Source organism: Hemicordylus capensis, chromosome 1 (genome assembly GCF_027244095.1).
Source record: "Hemicordylus capensis ecotype Gifberg chromosome 1, rHemCap1.1.pri, whole genome shotgun sequence".
NCBI lineage: Eukaryota > Metazoa > Chordata > Lepidosauria > Squamata > Cordylidae > Hemicordylus > Hemicordylus capensis.
The window spans coordinates 220343715-220364752 of NC_069657.1; the positions used below are offsets into that span (position 1 = coordinate 220343715).

General features: G+C 43.9%; 1 protein-coding gene across 8 annotated transcripts in view; it reads right to left on the bottom strand.

The window, feature by feature from the left end:
• Nucleotides 1–21038, bottom strand: part of ALS2 (alsin Rho guanine nucleotide exchange factor ALS2) — a 98439-nt gene that overhangs the window by 28450 nt on the left and 48951 nt on the right. For 7 of the 8 annotated variants that reach the window (XR_008312509.1, XM_053280047.1, XM_053279992.1 and 4 more), the window contains 9 exons: nucleotides 15039–15241; nucleotides 14750–14815; nucleotides 11983–12081; nucleotides 9967–10131; nucleotides 9036–9186; nucleotides 7846–7923; nucleotides 7597–7730; nucleotides 2934–3101; nucleotides 1815–1932 (listed from right to left, as the gene is read on the bottom strand). Coding sequence is in view for 7 of the 8 variants with exons in the window: in XM_053280047.1 (XP_053136022.1) it covers nucleotides 1815–1932; nucleotides 2934–3101; nucleotides 7597–7730; nucleotides 7846–7923; nucleotides 9036–9186; nucleotides 9967–10131; nucleotides 11983–12081; nucleotides 14750–14815; nucleotides 15039–15241 (1182 nt within the window). In the remaining variant the exon portion in view is untranslated. The remainder of the gene's footprint in view (nucleotides 1–1814; nucleotides 1933–2933; nucleotides 3102–7596; nucleotides 7731–7845; nucleotides 7924–9035; nucleotides 9187–9966; nucleotides 10132–11982; nucleotides 12082–14749; nucleotides 14816–15038; nucleotides 15242–21038) is intronic. The other variant, XM_053280039.1, reaches the window with a different exon arrangement.

A 21038-nucleotide genomic window follows, 5' to 3' on the forward strand; every position in this document is an offset into this window, starting at 1 on the left:
TCTTCCCTTCTTCAGGCCCTGGCCCAGCCTGAGCTTTAAAGCAGCAGAGTCAGCCCCACAGATGGAACACACCTGAAGAAAGGTAGGGCAGAAGCAGAAACACTGTTTTGATGGCACTGACCGAATGGGAGCCTGAGAATGGCCCCAAGACTGACTCTCTTGGAAATTATAAGGTAACTCAGGGGATACCATCCCCAACGGTGCTGAAGCTAGGACATCCCCTGCTGCAGATGAGTGAGCAAAGCCGCAGGTGTGCCACGGTGAAGTTGCTAGGTGAGCAGCTGTAAGCAGGACTGACTGTTTAGTGACCGATTCCCTTGGCTTCCCCGTTTCTGATGTTTGCAGGAAGCCCTTGCAAGTCAACACTGAGGGGGATGCTCAAATTAGAGTCTAAAATAGACAGCAAAATGTGAGCCATTGTCGTATCTAAGGCCACCTCCCTATCCTCATCCTCAATGTTGAAGGTCAGTATGTCAGCCAGACACCGAGGGGTTACCAGTCTCAACGCTGACAATACACGCATATGCAGGGCTGAAACAGGAGGTCAAGTTATGGGCGTCAAAGGAGTGCGAGTCGACACGGACAGCATTTCTTGATGTAGATTCGTAGGAGTTTGTGTCAGAAGCGAGGGTACCTCTCGATGTTGAGCTTCTGATGTCAATGCCAGTGGAGAATCTATCGGCATTGGTGCTGGCGATAGAGATCGGGTCTTCAGTGTCGTAGTCTAGGTGTCGACACACGTTTAATATCGACAGACTCAACAGTCACCGGATCTGGCTCCTTCGATGCCAAAACTTTCGATGTCGAAGGCCATTGGACACTTTTGAACATCTGCAGATTCAAAGGAGACAGTGTCTTTTCTTTTGTGAGGTCCACTGTCTTGGGCTTCTTTGATCTATGGGAGGGCTGAGGATCCTCCAAGTCTGAATGTCTTATTTTAGTTTTAGATCCCTCTGATGTTGAATGAGTAGGATGAAAGCTTTGGAATTCGGTACAATGCTAACACACTGAGTCGAAGGCTGTTTCATAGGAAGTGGTTTCTGGGTTGATGTAGATGCCTTTACAGCTGATGTTGAATCTGAAGGGTGGGGTTCTCCTGATGTCGAGGGACTTAGCACCTCATTGTAAATGGCAGTGCAAAGCCCTGTTTTTTTCTCATTTGTTTCAAGGAAAGGCAAATCTTGCAGTTGGAGACATTGTGTTTTTCTCCCAAGCAGATTAAACACAAGTCGTGAAGGTCCTTTAAAGGGAGCTTGGCATTGTCACCTCAACGAACTGAGGCATGTTACTGAGTGGGTCCTGCGCAGGCACATTACCCATTCTTATGGATATCAACGGATCTCGATCCAGATCCTACTGCTCAAAATTTATGTTCTTACAATATCGACCAAAAATGTTATCAAACTCTTGCAGGCTGTAAAAGTTTGTAGCAGGGTTGGAGAAGAACTGGGAACGGTAATTTACCAACTTATTTTTCACAACCAATATCCAGTAAAAAGGATTTTAGCAAGAATGCAGAATCTGAGGGACAGTGCCTCAGCAATTATACATCACATAAACATGCAATAGTATTCTAGTTGTCTCAAAAAAAGCATGTAGAGACATTTTCTACTGGCTCACTGTTTAAAAATCAGTTAGATAAGTGCGATTAAAAGCAGGATGCTGGCAAAACTGTTAACACATCAATGAATGCAGCAACCATTTATATTGTTTTGATACCAACTAGCGGATCAGCTCAGCCAAGGAAAAGCATCAAAACTATTTACATTCTGGCTTATAGAGAAAACATCAATAGTCAATGATGGTCAGAATACCTTTATTAGATATTTCTTGATGTTGTCATATTTTTCCAGTGTGAAGGCACCAATATGTTGTGGAATGAACTCCAAACTTTCTAGCGTTTGCGTATGTGACCTACTCAAAAGTTCCAGACTGCAACAACAGAAGAGACATACATATTCATACAGTAAGTGCTAAGGTTTTCTTCAAATGGTTTACAATGAGCTAAATAAAATGAAAATGTAGAAGACATACGGAAAACATTCGCACAGAATAATGGGCAGCAGCCACACAAAGATTTGTACAAGCAGACAGTTCTGCTCATGCAAGTCTTAGTCTGGATGCTGCCCAATAGGAAAAAAAACACCTCAAAGAGCTTTAAAAGTGTACTTAACAGAATTGAGTTCATTCTTAACTGCACATCTCTTCTTTGTCTGTCTTCTAAGTTTGCAGTTTAACATCTTCCATGGTCCTTGTCACACCCATCCCCTTCCTTCTCAATTCACTTACTACCTAAATTTACTTTAGAAATTTTAGTTTTTTAAAATTCCAGAACAGTTTTTAAATGCATCAAAATTACTCTCTTCTGTGTCTAACATTCAGCTGTCAAGACTTGATGCAGCCTTCTTACAGCTATTCATAGGAACATTGCCATTTTCTGCATGCCATTGTATAATTTATTTTTCTGTAGCTCGACAACTGACCTAAGCTTTTGCTAGCCATTTGCTCTCATCTGCAAGCAATTTTTATATCTAATTTCTAATTTCCTCTTTTGCTACATCCATTTCCGCCTTTCCCACTTAGATTTATTTTTTACTATAACTTCACTAATATATAAACAATTATAGAAAGCAGAGGGGTAAAAGCAAGCAAAATATCTAAATATTTGTTAGAGCCTTTCCTGAGCTTATTTGTACGCCACAAGAAGCCATTAACTCATAACATATAGGACTGCAAACGCTTCTGAAAAGTATATACAGAAGATTATGCATTTACCTATGTGCATAAATGTAAAGAAGCTGCACATTTTCCAGTTTACATCACAGTAAATTTTCAGAAATTTATCTGAATGTGAAATCGAATGATGACTGAACCCCATATTATGATGAAATATATTTTGTGATGATGCTTGAAATACTTTTGTCCCTACTAACCTGTCCTTGTGTTGACGCCGATTGGTTGTCAGGGCAACAGCAATGTTATCCCAAGCCTTCCACCTGTCTCCATGGCCCGGTTGCTCACTGCCTAGCTGGTGCCAGCATTCCTCAAACACTGCCTTCCACTTTTCATCAGCAGGAACAGCAAGGATTCCAAGCTTCCGCCTGGTAACATTGAAAAGCAACTAAATGTATTATCTTACCGACACATCTCAAAACAGACCGATGTGAGCAATTGCTCCTAAATATATGCAGCCACAAGACGTCATGGTGCCAATGGAAACTGAACAAAGGAAGAAAAAGGCCTCAGGGACAGTTTCTGGATCTTCAGTGAGGTCATGGACAAGGGACAAAACACATTCTGCACCAAGAAAAATTAAGTACTCTGCAATGTGTATAAATTATGCAAATATAAAATTGAGGAAGAAGAAGAGAGCAGTCAGGTTGGAAAATCCAGTCTCAGGCCCCAATATCAGGAAGGAGACTCTGGAGCCAGAGCCCCCAAAGTCAACAAGAGACCAGGAGGGACATGATGGAGCAGAGAAAACTCCAGGCCACAGCACTGTCCCTTTAAATCTCTCTGCTTTCTAGGCAGGGAAGTTGAGCCTGGGTGGGGTAATCTGAGCTTGGAAGTAGTAAAGACCTCAGTCCTCCTCTGCCCCTTGTTGGAGCAAGTTGCCCCTTTAGAGCTGTCCAGGGTTCTGCAATCCTGACTGACCTACATGGCATGGCCCAGCTTTTCCTTGGGCCTTGTGTGTACTTACAGGTGGGATGGGATGGGACACACAGCACGTTAGCACTACCATTAACTCAAAGGAAAAGACAGAGTGGGTTGCAGATCATAGACTATATTGTCTTGTCTGCCCAAATCTAGTTATGTATCTAAGTTTATTCTGCTGGAGTGGATAACATGGATAGCATACTGTCGTTACTGCTTAGCACTGTTAAATAAATATCTTATATTTGGGAGTGGCCCTGCAATTGTTGACCCACAATTATTGAAAGTCAAGGGGAAAGATGCTTGAGAGGTTTACTTATTTATATGCATTTGATTTTTTTTTTTTTGCCTTTGTTTTTTTAGGGGGGAGGGGGAGGATTGAGAATGACATACAACAGATCACAAAACTGGGTTGACACTATGAGATAAAGTAAACTATTTTGCCTATGTACAGATTACTCATTGCTTTTAAAGATAAGGAAGAGCACTTCAGTGACTTGTCTATTTTTGCTACTTCTGATAAGTTACAATTGTCAACAAATCCTGACAATGACTACTAGCATATATTTATATCCTTCTCTTAGCTGTCAGGGTGCCATATGTGGGGGACCCCTAGAATTCTTTATAAGATCTCCATCGTAATAAATCTTGGAAGCCTTCCTGAAAGCCCGGGCTCTTGCTGGCATCTTTAGGGAAGGAGTTTCACAATACCAGGTGCTGGAAAAAGCCCTGCTCCCCTTAGTGCTGCTACATGTCACAACCAAAAGATGATACCTGAAGTATGATCCAGGTTATACTCCAGTTATTGGAGCATTCCCTGCCAACTGATGGGTAGGCTACTGTAAAGAAAGATGCTCTCTAACCCATGACCCAGGCTGTTCATGGCCTCAGTAATTACTATCAATGTTTTGAATTGCATCTGAATGCTAACAGCCAGCGTAGTTGTCCCAGCACTGTCTTATGTAATCCCACCAAACCACTCCTACAAGAGATGGGCTATTGTCTTCAACTGACACCAACTGAAGTTTCCAAATACTTTCCAAGAGCAGTCCCATATAATGTGCATGGAGGCAACTGATCCTGAAAATTAAAAAAGGATGGATAACTGGTACAGTTGGCAGGTCATAAACCGAGATCAGAAAGCATTTCTACTCAGAGTCACCCTTTGCTTTTCCAAAAGCAGTGCAGAATCCAGAACTCTTACACTGTACCTAATTAACTAGAAGAGTAAGTCCACCAACCATGTTCATCTACATCTTGCCTGAGTACAGCTTTGTTTCCATTTTGTTCATCTTCTCCTGTATCAGAAGCCAAAGATCCAGGATGGGTTGGGAAAGACCCCTGCCCAAAACCTTGGAGAGCTGCTGCCAGTCAGTGTAAATCAGTCCTGCACAACATATGTGCCAGATCTGGCCCCCAGGTAGGAATATCCTGCAACAGCAGAAGCAGCAGCGGTAGCAGTAATGAAAAGCTCTTGGCTTGTCCCACTGACCAGCAGCAGCAGCTCTTTTGGTCAGTTCCCTCATCTCGGGGGGGGGGGGCATCCTCTCCAAACAACACCATCCTATACATGTTTACTTGGAAATATATCCCACAATGTACCCAGTAAGGCTTACTCTCAAGCAAACGTGCTTAGGATTACAGCCTGAAAACAGCAGCAATTTAGGGAAAGGAGAGGACTTGGCATTTGTTTGGGGCTGGCAGGCATTCCAGGTGCCCCACTGACTGAGGAGGGACAGGGCCTATTTTCTGGCCACTATCCTTAGTTAAGGGACCCACCAGCTTGACAGAGGGAAAAGATCCACAAGAAGCTAATAATTACTTTCATTGCTATTGTTAATTAATTGTAATGTAATAATAATTTACCTTGGCCCAAGCACATTATATCATGCTGAAAATTGACCTCGGCTCCGGCCAACCAGAGCATTTGAGCTGTGCACGCCTAGTATAAACAATACTGAGCTAGATGGACCAATGGTCTGGTTCACTATAAGGCAGCTTCCTATGCCTAGTAAGAACAACTGGATTGCCGTTTCTCCTTTCAATAATCAAGATACTACTTACTCAAGCTGAAAGCTCAACTGGAAAGGATCAAAGACATTTAGGCTGATGTCTGGAAGCTTTATTACAATACAAGTGGACCTCAATATTTGCGGGGGTTCCGTCCCATGGCTCTTCTGTGGATATCGAACCCACAAATATTGAATCATTGATTCTTATAGAATCATGGGGGTTAGGTGCCCGGTCGGCCATTTTTGGTTAAAAAAAAATGGCCAAAGATGGCTGGTTTTTAGGGTGAGAGGGAGCGCCTTACCAGTCTCTGCTGCTCCCCCCAAGTCACACTATGCCTCTAAAGTGGCGAAAAATCAGCAGGAAAATGGCCAAAGATCAGCCAAAAATTTGTTTTTGGAGTGGTGTTTGTTGTTGTTTTTAAATGGGAACCCATTTTGTGGCTCAGATTCCTAAAATGGCAGCCAGAAATGACCTCTGCGGTCATTTCCGACCACCCCAACCCACGGATACACAAAGCCAACGTGTTTCCCCTCTGTATGCCGAGGATGGGTGTCATTTTCCCAACCGTGGATAATGAAACTGGGGATAACAAGGTCCATCTGTACTACTATACCATGATATCCCCCAATTCTGAATTAACTTCAAGTCCTTTACTTGAAGGTCTCTCTATCTAGATAGGTGAGCACCAACCCTTTCCTCAGACAACACCCCCACACCACACACCAATACATTCTGAAATTAAGGTGACCTAAAAAGGACAGCTGACAACTCTTACTTCACAGACATCTACATACATTTATTCATAGACCCCCTAGTGAGGTAAAAAACAGTTCCTAAGAATCTGTGTTCAGTTCAGCAGGGAAGCCTGCTTCACATTCAGATTTGGGTGTCAGCAATGTCAAAACAAATTAAATAGAAAATGTTTTTGAGAACATAGAACAAAACCAAGGGGGGGGGATATAAAGTGTTATATGATCCATAAAAATAAAACATATTTTGCTTAACAATTCCAAAACAAGTTGAACTGACAATCACTGCGAAGTGCTTCAGAGGTGACAAATTAGGTAAAATGCATGGGTCTGACATGCTACATATCCCCCCCCCTGCCCCAGCACAACATTCCTTTGATAACATAAAAATGCCCAAAACCATTTCTTATGAATCTAGCATGTTACTCAGTTTTCATCTCCAACTCTCTTATACAGTATGTGCATTTGAATCCCCTGCTAACAGAGCAAAGAGGCATTTTTTAAAAGTGGAGATTCTCTTTATTTAGCAGGGGGAGAGCAACTAGCCCTATCCATCCCCAGCACAGCATCCCTCCAGTGGCTGTTGCTGGTGTCTATCTTATGTTTCTTTTTGAGACTGTAAGCCCTTTGGGGACAAGGGGCCATTTTATTTTATTTATTTATCTATGTAAACTGCTTTGGGAACTTTTGTTGAAAAGTGGTATGTCATCATATTCATATTTGTATCTGTTTATATTAACCCCTATTTGGATTTTCTTAGGAAGGGCAAGGACTCCTCAGTCTTTAAGGACTGTAACCAATCAAATCTCCAAAATACAATTGTTATATTCTCACCACACTCATCACCAGCCACTCTCAGCTCATTATTTGTTTTATGTCATTTTCAACCCTTAAATCTTTTCTGAGACAAAAAAATATCCTATTCGTATGAAAATAAGACATACCTCTCCAACATCCTGCCCTGGTCTTCCAAGGACTGTAGAGAGGAAAAACTGGAGTTCCACGGCACTCCCAGAAGAGCTTTAGCTAAATAATTAGATTTCAACAAACAAGGCACTAAAGGCTGAGATCTGCAACCTATTAGTCGGCATTACAGTACATAGTAGTGCTCAGGTGCCTTAGTTGGTTACATGTAAACACATACAACAGTCTGAAGAGAAGCTAACTCCCATCCACTCACAGTGTTTTGGGTCGGTCCTTCTCATGCTCATATAAACTGGGTTTGAAATAGGTTCCAGTAATTTTTATCCCAGATCCCCACTCTCCACTGAAGGTACCTTCAATCATGTCTCCGTTTGGCATAGTCAATGTTCCCTTGGAGGAATAGCATGGAGAGAGAAAACAAAAACAAAACAGAAGAGTAAAAATAATGAACTCATTCTTAACTGTTCTAGAGAAAGCAGGTTTCGCAAAAATAAAAAATCACAACCTTTCCATTAAGGGTCCAATTATCGGAAAACTCTCCTTCATACACTGTGTCATCTTCAGAAAGCAGGACTCCAGTTCCCTGCAAAAAATAAGTATCACAATTAACCCAAAGCATATGAGAAATAGTTCTTATATAAGCAGTGATAAATACTTGGGGGGAGGGCAGGGGGGGAATGCAAGAAAATGTAAATTGTTATAGGGGCCACTACACAAAGCTCTTGAATAATCAGTACAAAACACTGCTTAGTTACATTTCAATATTTTGCTTTCAAAGGCCAAAACAAGGTTGAAGTCTGCTAGCAATGCTACCCCTGTCATAACACTGACTTGTATGCAACTCACTGATGTGTGACAATTTTATTTTAAAACCCAAAACGTATTAAACTAGTAGGTGAAGCCTATCATTGATTGGGCAAAGCCATTTTGCATAGATTACACTTCTCATTGAAGAAATTAAGTATATGTAATATAGTTTTTAATTAAAGGGAAGTAAAGGAGCAGCTTGAAATATGTAGGATTTCAACTGCAAAGATTATTGAATATTTATTGAATAATGACCATATACAGTAAATTTAAATCATAGTAAATCTGAATCTGAGAAAGAGCTGCTTTTCTTGGAGAGCTGGTCTTGTGGTAGCAAGCATGACTTGTTCCCATAGCTAAGCAGGGTCTGCCCTGGTTGCATATGAATGGGAGACTTGATGTGTGAGCACTGCAAGATATTCCCCTCAGGGGATGAAGCCCTCAGGGGATGAAGAGCAGAAGGTTCCAAGTTCCCTCCCTGGCTTCTCCAAGACAGGGCTGAGAGAGATTCCTGCCTGCAACCTTGGAGAAGCCGCTGTCAGTCTGTGAAGACAATACTGAGCTAGATAGACCAATGGTCTTACTCAGTATACGGCAGTTTCCTATGTTCCTATGACATAATGTTATTTTGGAATTATTGATCTGATTACTAAGCATTAAATTTGTTGAGAACAGCAATTAAAATATGATTATATTCAGAGTTTCTTCTAAAAAATACAAAAACAATTTTAAATCTTTCCCTGAACACATTCCAGTGTAAAAAGTAGTGCATTCAGCTAATTTCAGTGGCAGGATTGTTCATGAAAAATATGGTATCTTTAAGTCATCAAGAAGTAAGACTTTATTTCACACAAACTCTTCAAAATATAATAGATTACATAAACTCACCATCATTTTATTGTTGTTAAAGGCTCCTTCGTAATACAATCCAAACTGTGTTACCACAACACCATTGCCTTGGCAAAGGTCATCTTGCCACATTCCCATATATTTTTCTCCCCTGGAGGGACAGGAGAGCACTATTATCCACCAAAGCAACCTAATTTTTTAGGAAAATAAGGCTCATAGCATCAGGCTGCTTTGTGCCACTTAGGGATATGCACGGAACTATTTAGTGCTCCATTCTAGGAGTGCCGAACCGGTTCTGGCAACCAGTGTCCGAACCAGTTCAGAGGGTGGGGTGTATGTGTGTTTGCTTTAAATGGCACAAAAGGCGCTGCCTACCAGTTGCTACCCCACCGCTTTCCCCCTGCCGAGGCTCTTCCAAAAAGTAGGCATGTGGGGCTGCAGCGCATCGGTCATTTGCGTGGTGGCGCTGGTCCGGGCTGCAAGAAGGCACGCTGCAGCCCCATGCGCCCGCTTTTTGGGAAAGCGCCAGTGGGGTGGGGGCTGGCAGGCAGCACCTTCCCTGCCACTTAAAGCAACACCCACCCACCCACCCCACCCTCCGAGGAGTGCACAGAACAGGTTCCATGCACATCCCTAGTGCCACTCAAGTTTTACACAATTAATTTCCTCTCGGTTTTTCTTTTTAAAAGACCACACTTTTCTTCTTCCCTCCTGTGCTGGACTGATATAAGATTGGACCAGGACCCTGGCCTAACCAGAATACAGGATTGCCCAGAAAAACTAATTGTTAAGCTATGATCTAGCATGACCAAAGCTATAAGTAAGTAAGTAAATAAATAAATAAATAAATATTCTTTAGTGAATGTCAGCCAGTTTTAAAATCTACACAAAAATAAAAGATTCTAAACAGTTCTTTATCTTGGAATTCATTACTTCGCATACTTGATTAGAATGTCAGGGATCCATTTACCTTGTGATATCATCGAATACCCCATATCCAGTCTTCTTATCCATCACCCACTGGCCAATGAACATACTGGGAGAGGAAGAAGTCAGTTTGCCACTGCGCAGGAGGCCATGGCCATGACGCATGTTATCCTGAAAGCTCCCTTCATATACTTCTCCAGTGGTGTAGCTGCAACAAAGAGCATTTTTCTTTGTACATACTAAGTCTGAGGATTGTCACAGATAAATAACAGTTCCCACCCCACCCCTCCAAGGCTTTTAAAAGCAATTTTACTTCCATTCTTAAAACTGGATTAACGGTAGGGTTTCGGATATGAATGAAGCAACATGTGGTTACCCACAAACCATTAACAACTTCCATTTTAAACCCTTCCTTTCCTCTTCCCCTTGAAAAAGATGTATGATGAATTCAAAGGAAAGTTTATAAGACAACGAAAGCAGTTGCGCCAAAGACAACAGACATGGTTGCAAGTGGATATGTATGTGAATATTAACCTTTCTGTGGGAATGTGAAAGCCATGGTAGATTACTTACACTAATTACAATTTGCGATGGATCAATTCTACCATAATCCCTGGTGAAAATCTAAAGTGTCACATACATATGTTAAAAAATATGTAATATTTGACATTACATGTTTTTCTACTGGAAAGAATGTCTTTATCTTGTTTTTCATGCAGAGGTATGAAATAGTATGAAGGGTGTGTGTAGACTGTACATGTGACCATTTCACACATACATATATGTTGCAGTGGTGTGCCCACAGGATGATGTGAAGCAGCCCAACAGATGTACACACTGTGAAAAACCCATGCAAGTGATTGTCACACGCATGATCTAAAAGGTGTCATGCGCAGAAGTGCTTTCTATGAAGGAGAAGCATTGTGTGTGAAACAATCCTGGTGTAGTGGTTAGAGTGCTGGACTAGGACCGGGGAGACCCGAGTTAAAATCCCCATTCAGCCATAATACTAGCTGGGTGACTCTGGGCCAGTCACTTCTCTCTCAGCCTAACCTACTTCACAGGGTTGTTGTGAAAGAGAAACTCAAGGATGTAGTACAGCGCTCTGGGCTCATTGGAGGAAGAGCGGGATATAAATGTAAAAATAATAATAATAATAATGGCTTAACTGCTACTCCCTCTTGGACCATTTATTGTGCCTTTCAAAATAACCCATATGTTGTTTACCATATTTTCACAACAAAAACCCATGGATTCTACAGTTTTTTTCAAACAGAGAGCATAAACTTGAAAGGGTGCAGGCGATCTAACAAAATATTTGCACAGCCTGCTCTGATCCCATGCCTTGCTGGGAATTCTCGGCAGGGTCTTTGAGCAAGTGAGTGGATAAGACGCACTCAGGGCTATTCGCAGGAGGGTGTGGGCTGGGGGCGAGCAGCACTCCTGTCAGCCACACTCCTCTGCTGCCACCACTCCTTCCCCCACCCATCTGCTTGGTAATTGCAGCACTAAGGAGTTCCATCGCCTCCCTCCTTGTTCAAGTAATGAGAAGCGACCAAACTTCCCAGCACCACATGAGCTGGATACTAAATGAGAGGCATGTGAGAACAAGAAGAGAGGTGATGGATCGCAGTGCTGCACGTACTAAGCAGTCGGGGTGGGGTGGGGGAGGAGCGGCAGAGTGTGGCTGACAAGAGTGCTGCAGAGGAGGCCGCAAGGCAAGGCAGAGTGAGGAGAGCAGCTGGGTGGGGTTTTAAAAATTCATTTTGAACAAGGACCGCTCAAAATGGCAGACTCGAAGCAGGTGAAGGCCAGTGTCCCCTCTAAGGCGTGTGCATGTGCGCACGCTCACACATTTTTTGATGTCTGCTCAGTTTAATTGTAGATCCCGCTCAGGCTGAATTGGGAAGGCCCCACCCTGAATGAATGCCCGCACACACTGCCTTGATACTGCCGCCAAGAACAGATCTAATTCCACACACAGATGAAAAAAATTAGAACATTGGTGCCGGTACTTGCTGTGGGTGGGTTCTTGGTGCGAAAACATGGTATACCTTACCTGTAGATTCCTTGTCCACACATTTTGCCCTCTTTCCAATATCCAACATAGCGATCATTCTTGTTCAGTATTTTGTTTGGCATCTTGTATTCACCATGCCTGCCAATATGAAGATCATAGACATGAGCAGCTAGGCAACAAATATACACTTTTTATATTTAAACTGCCCTGAGCTATTTGTGGAGGGACGGTATATAAATCAAATCATAAACAAACATGTGACAGTGGCCTCTTCTTCCATTTTGTTTCATCCTCATTTGGTAGGTAAAGTAGCACCAGTTGGATGTCTGCAGGGCCCGATCACTCCAGGTAAACTAGGATGCCAAGTTGGGAAAGGTGCCGACTGCCTGAATCACATGCAATCTGTTCCGGTAGCGCTTGTGCAGGAGGTACCAAAGCCAGGCTTTGCCAGGGGTGCCCCCAATCCTTGGGCTGGCCCTGGATGTCTCCTTGTCATGGCTACAAGTTGTGGTTCCTCTGGCCCTTACAAGGAACTTAACAACCTCTTCTGCTTATGAGGTGCAATGTTGGAGGGTTGTAAAAGCCAAATAGAAGCACTGAGGCTTAGAAGTTCTGAGGTAAAATGTAGGGGCGTGCACAGACCTGGCTAGCTTGGTTCGGTTCAAGTCTGGACTGAACTTGAAATAGACTGGCCAAGTTCGGTCCGGCCCCCATCGAACCAGGTCCGGTCGGAGGTGGGGGGAGGTTCCCACAATTTTTTTAAAATTTAATATTTTTAAAACACCTGTAGACCCTTTGGGGGGCTTCCTGGAGGCTGCAGGGGGAGGGGGTCCACGAAGGTTCCCTCCTGCCGCCGGCCACTCAAATCACTGCCGCGGCTGGGTAAGTTGAGTATTTTTGGCCATTTTGGGCCTCCGTAAAGGCGTGCAGTGGCCATTTTGACCACCGCCGCACATGCGTACATGGCCTGTGCAAGGCCTGGCATGGCCTATGGCGAAATGGCCACCATGCATGCAAAAATGACCTCTGCAAGGCCATAGGCCATGCCAGGCCTTGAAGAGGCCATGTACGCATGTGTGGCGGTGGCCAAAATGGCCGCCGTGCGCCTTTACAAAGGCCCGAAAGGGCAAAAAATACTCAACTTACCCGGCTGCGGCGGTGATTAGAGAGGCTGGCGGGGGGAACCTTTGCGGACACACAACCCCCGCGGCCTCCAGGAAGTCCCCCGAAGGGGCTACAGCTATTTTAAATATATTTTTAAAAAATTCAAAAAAAAAATTGTGGACCTGTCTGGCAGTCCAGATGGAACCAGCGGGATGTGTGTGTTTGGTTTGATCCCAAACCCCCGAACCTCCAGACCGAACCTCTGGACCGCCAGACCGGTTCACACATCCATCGTAAAATGAAGGAAGAAAACCACTGTCAGATAGAAGGAATGAAGGAAGAGGCAGCCACTGTCACAGCTAAGAAGCCAAGGCCTATGTGATTGATCCAGTTTCCCCATTTACCTCAGAGACATGAGTTAATTCATGCAAGTATAATAATATTTGCCTTTTATTTTCAAGAGATTTCTCCTTCCCTGGAGGCAGATTTCACCAGCACTGACAGAAATAGAAGACCTTGTGGTCGCCATTCCCTTCATCTCCACTCCAATGTAATCTTAATTGCCAGTGAATGAACTTGTGATCATGCAGGATCTACAATTGGCAGATCTCCTGAATTTCTGTTTACAAATCCTTTTTCAGCCATTTTCAGTAATCAGCACAAATCCACACAATTCAGTTAGTCCTCCCACAAATATCAGAAGGCTGCAGGGAAGTTGATTTTGATATCATAAGTTATATTGATATCATAATCACAGCCAATAAGAGAGCATTTTAAACTTCTCACAGGACAAAAAAAATAGCAACACTACCCAATGGTGAGTTGCTTAATGGAGTAATACTATTAAAAATGCTGTATGAGATTTAGGAGACAACCCCAGTCACAAATGTCATTTTTGTCTGGATTAAAGTGCAGGCAAATGCACTTTTAATATGTTAAAAAACATATTTCCCCCCACATTATGAACCTAGCTATTAATTGTAAATATAAGGGTGAAAATTCAGTGTTCCAAAATCCCACACTTTGAGACCAGATATCCAAATGTTGTGATCAAAATAAATTATGAAAAGTGGGAGAATTGGCATGTTTTCCATATGCAACATGTGTGTTGCCTATTTGAATTTGATTGAAACATTTGATTTTTTACATTGGCTTTTATCCTTATGCCAAAACAATGAGACATTAAAAAACAGGTATATATAGGCAGAGGGAAGAAAAGAGAAATTGTTGGAAGCCTGCCCCCCGCCCCCCACACCTCTCCCCAAATTCTTTACTATTTTCTTCCATAATTACGAAGACTAGAAAATTTACACACACACACCATTCAGAATTCCATAGCAACTATTATGCAGTTTTAGAGGGATTCCTTTCTTTTTAAACTTCTTTCTAACTCAATGACATGGCTATGATAGTTGTTCATGACTGCAAACCCACTACAGAACACTCAGCTTCTGGACCATTGGAAGGAGAAAGTAAGAAAAAGAAATTGTATTTTACACTGCAAGCTGCTTATTACAGTAACTAAATTAGATTCACATGATGATGCTCAACATTCATTTGATATTCAAGCAAAAGGGTACACAACAGAGCCTTCAGCAAAAGGCAGATCACATAGTACTTAACTGGTGCTAAGTCAATCAGCCTTTAGGAGTAAAAAGATTTCCCTTCCCTTCCTGATCCCCAAACTGTTCTTGGTTCTTACCCATCTTCCAAGCCATTTCGGAACATGCCAGAATACATCCTTCCATCAGCCCATTTCAAGACTCCTCTGCAACATATAGAGCACCATAATTTGACCAATTTATCATTTGGAAGTTCATAACACATTTTATGCAGGATTATTACAACTTTCAAGATCAGGACATTATGAGCTGCGCTTTAAAGTTTGGGGTTAAGCAAGCATAGGGTCAGGGTTTCCTGCTATAAATGTAGGTAAATAGAACCTCCTATCAAACTGACATGTACATCAAAACTTTTGCACAAAGTTTTACCTGCCATGTGGTTTCCCAGAAAGCCATCGCCCATCATAAGTTGCATCCTTAAGCCGTGGATCCTTGTAAAAAGTGTATCTGGCACTTCGGGAGATGGGAGGCTCTTGCCTCTGAATATTTCCACCACTCCCATATGGAGGCAAGTCAGATGTCCCTTTTAAGGCCTGGTCCACAGCTTGACTTATAGATCTCAGCCACTTAGTCTAAAACAATTACAGTAAAAGTATTCAAGGACATGCTTATACTCCTTTTCTCCTCTTTCTCTTTCCACTCCTCCTCCTACTGCAGAATTTTGTCTGACAGACCTACTGGTGTCACAGAAGCAATGAAAAACAGGTTGCTCACCTCTAACTATTGATCCGAAAGTGATCCATTGCAATCATAAGACTGGGTTCTGCACCTGCATGGGACCATTCCGGCAGAATTGACTTGCTCCTCGAAGCGCATTGCACTTGGTGTGTTTTCTCAGTTTGGGAGGGGTAGCATTTTCTCCTCAGTTCTTGGAGGACCGACATAGGAATCCAAACATTGTACAGAAGCAGTGTACATTTCGACAAGGTAAATAGTGTCTTTTTAACTCTACAAATATATTGTCACCTCGCATACTGCTGTGGGGCCGGTGGGAGGGTCTTATGACTGCAACAGATCACTTCCAGATCAATAGTTACAGGTGAGCAACCGGTTTACCTAGATCGTGATCCGATGCACTCACAAGAGTGGGTAACTAATGAGCTGTCAGTCTGGAGGCAGGTGTAAGTATGCTAAAGTAAGATGCTTTTCAGCACACCCCTCCCGAAATTGGCCTGAGCTGCAGCATGAAGGTCCAGTGCGTAGTAATGCTTGACAAAGGTATGCTCAGAGGACCAGGCTGCTGCAGTGAAGATGTCTCTGAGCTTGATTCCTGCCATGTGGGCAGCAGAAGTAGCATAAGCTCCAGTAGAATGGGCCAAATGGTTTTAGGAGGGTCCACTTTTTGGTGCTTGTAAGCCAAAAAACCAACTCCACGATCCAGTGGAGGAGCCTCTGTCTTGATATTTGGTAACCTTTCATGTTACCCTTATAACTTAAAAAAGCCATTTTGTCTTTCTATAGGGCTTGGTCAGTTTCAAGTAGAAGAGGAGAGCATGTCTTGCATCCAGGGAATGCAATGAGTGCTAGAGAGGCATTGTGGGTAGGTAAGATGATGTCACTATTAATATGGAAGTCAGTGACCACTTTAGGCCTCAAGTCAGGGTCCAAGCAAAGCACCACTTTGTCCTCATGAAACTTTGCATAGGGGAAGTCTACCTGAAGAGCATTTAGTTCACTGACACGGTGAGCAGACGTTAAGGCTAATAAAAAGGATGTTTTCAGTGTTACTAATTTAGGAGGTGCCATAGCCACGGGCTCAATTGGAGGCTCCGTCAGGGCTGACAGGACAGGCTCCATTGATCATTGGGCTGCCAGATAGGCAAGTAGTTTAACACCTTAAGGAATCTCTTAAGAGTCCAGATGAGAGAAGACAGTTACCCCGTCCCATCCGGGATGGTGAGAAGAAATACCAGCCAGGTGAACTTTGATGGAAACATTGGCCAGGTTACGGTGCTTCAGAGATGTGAGGTAAAGCAAGACCTCCCAGGAGGTAGTGGAATGAGGCAGGAAACTGTGTTTCTGAGCATAAAGTCTGAACTGCTTCCACTAGCTGTTGTAATTTATATGAGTAGATTTCTTTCTGTCACTGAGGAGGATGTCATTCAGGAGCCTATACTCCATGTGGTCAAGTTCAGAGTCCTTATGTCGGGATGGCAGAGCCTTCTGTTTTCTTTCAGAAGATCCTCGTGCTGATGCAGACGTCTGTGGCAACCTTTCTACAATCTGAGCGCCATGGCTGTCGGGGGCCACCATGGAGCAATCAGGATGCAGTTTGCAGATTCTTGAAGGATTTTCGCTAGAACTCTGTTCAACAGAGGGGAAATGTATAGAAACATTCAGCCCCCTGAATTGGAATGCATTCCCTCTGGAGCTGCAGCCAATACCAGCCCTTGAGCAGTACTGGAGGCACTTTTTGTTCGCAAGCGTTGCAAACAGGTCTATCTCTGGTGTACCCCAGGCCTGGAACAACAGATGGAGGTATTTAAGGTTGACCTCCATTCGTGTTGCTGCAGATAAAGTGAGGACCTGCTTGAGATGGTCCACCAAGGTGTTCTCCACTCCTTTGATGTGGATTGCAACCAGGCCTATCTATTGTGTTTATGGCCCAATTCCAAATTTGCAGACTGAGCATGCAAAGGAAGCAGGAGACTGTCACTCCCTAACAGTTTAAGTAACTGATTGCAGTAGTATTGTCAAGGCTGATTTAGACAACCTTGCCTATCAGGGACGGCTGGAAGGATTTGAGAGCCTGAAACACCGCCAGGAACCCTAAAAGGTTGATGTGCATCTGGCATTGCCTCGGTGACCACAGGCCTTGAGCTTGAAGATCCCCGCAATGGGCTCCCCAGCCCCATAAGGATGTGTCTGTTCTCAACCATGCAGAAGGTTGGGGTCTCTGGAAGGGGACTCCGGACAGCAGGTTGACCCTTTTTTGTCCACCATTGAAGGGACACAAGGATTGGAGGTGCAATTGTTAGCACATTGCCCACATTTGAATGAAATACAGACAGAAACCAAAGTTGAAAACGCCGGAGACGTAGCTCGGCAGAGTGCCCAGTGGAGTTGCACAGCGCCATCTGAACTTTGAGGGCTTTTTGTCTGGGTTGCATCACGAAGGAAGTTACTAGTGCCTTGATGTGGAGGAAGCGTTCCTCGGGTAGAAATGCACGCTGCATCCATGCATCGAGGACTGCTCCTATGTAGTGTATGCGCTTGACAGGCTCTAGTCTAGATTTTGACCAGTTGATTTGAATGCCCATATCCTCGAGTAAAGTCAGGACTGTCGAGACTTGCAAAGCTAACTCGTTTTTTGTTTTTGTTTTTTTCTTCCTGCCAGGAGCCAGTTATCAAGATACAGAAAAATAGTTAGGGCCTGTGCCCGAAGGTGAGCCACAATGACAGCCATACATTTCATAAATACATGGGATGCCATTGCCAGTCCAAATGGCAGGACATTGTACTGGTAGACGTAGTGACCCACTATAAATCTTAGGAAAAGTCTGTGGTTGAGTTGGATTCTGATGTGGAAGCACGGGTCTTGGAGATCCAATGTTGCGAACCATTCTTCTCTGTGAAGGACATTTTGCAGTGCCACCATGCCAAACTTGTGCACATCCACATTACAGTTCAGCCACCGTAGGTCCATGATTGGACTTAGCCCCCCATATCGTTTGGTGACCTGGAAGTAGTGGGAGTAAAACCCTCGCCACTGATCTGTCCACTGAACAAGCAATATTGCCCCCTTGTCCAAAAGAGTCTGAACTTCCTCCATCAGCATTGGGGATGTAGGCGTGTACTTGATTCCATTGAATGCTGATAGGGTCTCGAACTCTATGGCATAGCCCGTTTGGTCTATGCAAAGGACCCAATGGTCAGATGTTATGTTGTCCCATGAGAAGGCATGACTTGTCAGCCTGATGCAAGGTTGGAAAGAAGTCGATGATAGTGACTCTGGGTGAGGTGATTTGGTGAACTGACCCCCTAATCAAAGATGCCATTTGTCAGAATCAGCAGGTTTAGGTTGTTGGCCCTGAGAGGCTTTGGACTTTGGGTTGGAAGGTTCCTTCCAAAACATTGGTAAGGCTTGCAGAAGTCTCTTTTGTCCATCTGCTTATAAGAGTACTGCTGTTGGCCATATTGGCAGTACTTAGACATGTACAACTGGGCAGGTGACAAAAATGTTTTTGCCGTGGATTTTGATTTCTTGATGGACTCCATAGTGGAGTCTGTCATCTCACAGAAAAGACCCTTCCCATCGAAGGGAAAATTTTCCACTCTGTTTTTCATGTCAGGCTGCAGCACAGTGGAGCGTAGCCAGGCGTGCCTCCTCAATGCAGTGGCACCAGCTAGAATCCGAGACTCGGTCTCTGCCAAGTGTTTGGCACTGGATAACTGTTGTTGAGTAAGGAGTGTCACTTTGGCGTGGATATCATTACATTTTGCTAGGAACTCTTCTGGAGAGACATCGGCTTGCTCTTGGAAGAGATCATCCCAGAGGGAATGGATATTTATTTATTTATTTTATTCAATTTCTGTACTGCCCTTCCAAAAATGGCTCAGGGTGGTTTACACAGAGAAATAATACATAAATAAGATGGATCCCTGTCCCCAAAGGGCTCACAATCTAAAAAGAAAAATAATATAGACACCAGCAACAGTCACTGGAGAAACTGTGCTGGGGGGTGGGATAGGGCCAGTTACTCTCCCCCTGCTAAATAAAAGAGAATCACCATGTTAAAAGGTACCTCTTTGCCAAGTTAGTCGGGGTTTTAGCAAAGCAGGTAGTATAATTAGCAATTTTCACCACCAGGCACAAAGTGGAGTAAACCTTACATCCTAAGACGTCCAATTTGTGCCCCTCTTTGTCCCCTGAAGTAGTGTGTTGTCTCTCAGATCTGGAGGAGGATGTGCAATCCACCACCACTGAATTGGGGGAGGGATGCTTCACAAGGAAATCATCTTCCTCTTCTTGAATTCTATATAAATTCTCCAGGCGCTTGGAGGTCGGAGCAGAAGTTTGTCGGGTTTGCCAAGCAGATTTAGCCACCTTGGGTATAACTGGCAGCATGGGAAAGTGAACAGGCTGGGCTGAAGCCGTGGAACTGAAGAATTTGTAGACAGGATTTTCCACGCCTTGAGTCTGCTTTTCTAGTTCTAATCCAAGTGTCGAAGCTATTTCAGAGATTTGACGATGGTACGAACGCATCTCTTCATTTGGAGAAGTGTTATCAGAGGGCACCACTTTGAGAGGCAGTTCATCAGGATGTTTGGATGAACACGAGGTAGAAGATGTAGACGAATCAGAGTCATAGTCTTCTGTGAGTATCACAATACGAGGTCCAGAAGGGACAGAGACCTTCTACTTAGACACCGTCTGAGTGGTGGAGGAAGTTGTGTCAAGGACTACAGTTTGAGTTGGTTGGCTCTTTTGAGGTCTAGGCACCTCCACGGTCTAAGTGGAGATGCAAAAGAGTAAAATAGGATGTTATGTTACTGTGACAGCCTCTAAAATAGGAGGGCTAAGCTGTGTCGATGTCAAAATCACAGAGGGAGCCGGTGGAAGCAACGGGGTGCCTTGAGTAAATGTTGAGACTAATGTCATGGTCAGAGCAGGCAGGTCTGGAGGAGGAGTGACTTGGATAGCCATGGGAATCATAAATGCCGACAGCCGACATCTAGTTTTCCAAAGCTTGTAGTCTTGGTAATCTGATGGAAGTCCAAGGGGACATAGGTGCGCTTGCGCTGCATCTCCACAACCCCCCTCGCGAATAATCTCTGGTGGCCCTCCAGGCATGTGGACTAGAAGGCTGCGGTGTTGAAAGCCGGCTTGCCACAGAATGGAGGAGATGAAAGGCTGAAGACATTGAAGTGCCTGACGTCTTCAGTATAGAGAAGGTCATGCCATCCTCCATGGTGTTGAGACTGTGGCTCAAAAAGCTGTAAAAAGTCAAGCTTGAATGTGTACTTTTGCTAGAGTCTAGCAAGTTTAAAAGACACTGGGCATTGCCTGGTCCCAAACTGGTTTCCATGTCGTCATCCTCGACGTCAAAACCAAAGGGAACTGGTGAAGGACACAAAGCCATTGGTGAGCTGCCACAGAAGGCGATGGTAGCGGTGTTGTAGCTGGCGAGAGAGAACGTTCTCAATGCTGGGTAGATGAAGCCTTGGTCGGTACTGTCCTCTATGTCAAGGTGGATGTTGAGGCTCGGTGTTGAGTTGTAGGTGATGGACGATCCAGGACCACGACTTCTGGGGTAACAAGGCGTCATAGGTGCTGACTGGAGCGTAGTCAGGGAAGGAGTAGCTCAGTATGTAGTGGAAGCCTCCTCAGTGGCAGCCCATGTACTCTTCTCCCGATGTTTCTTGTGT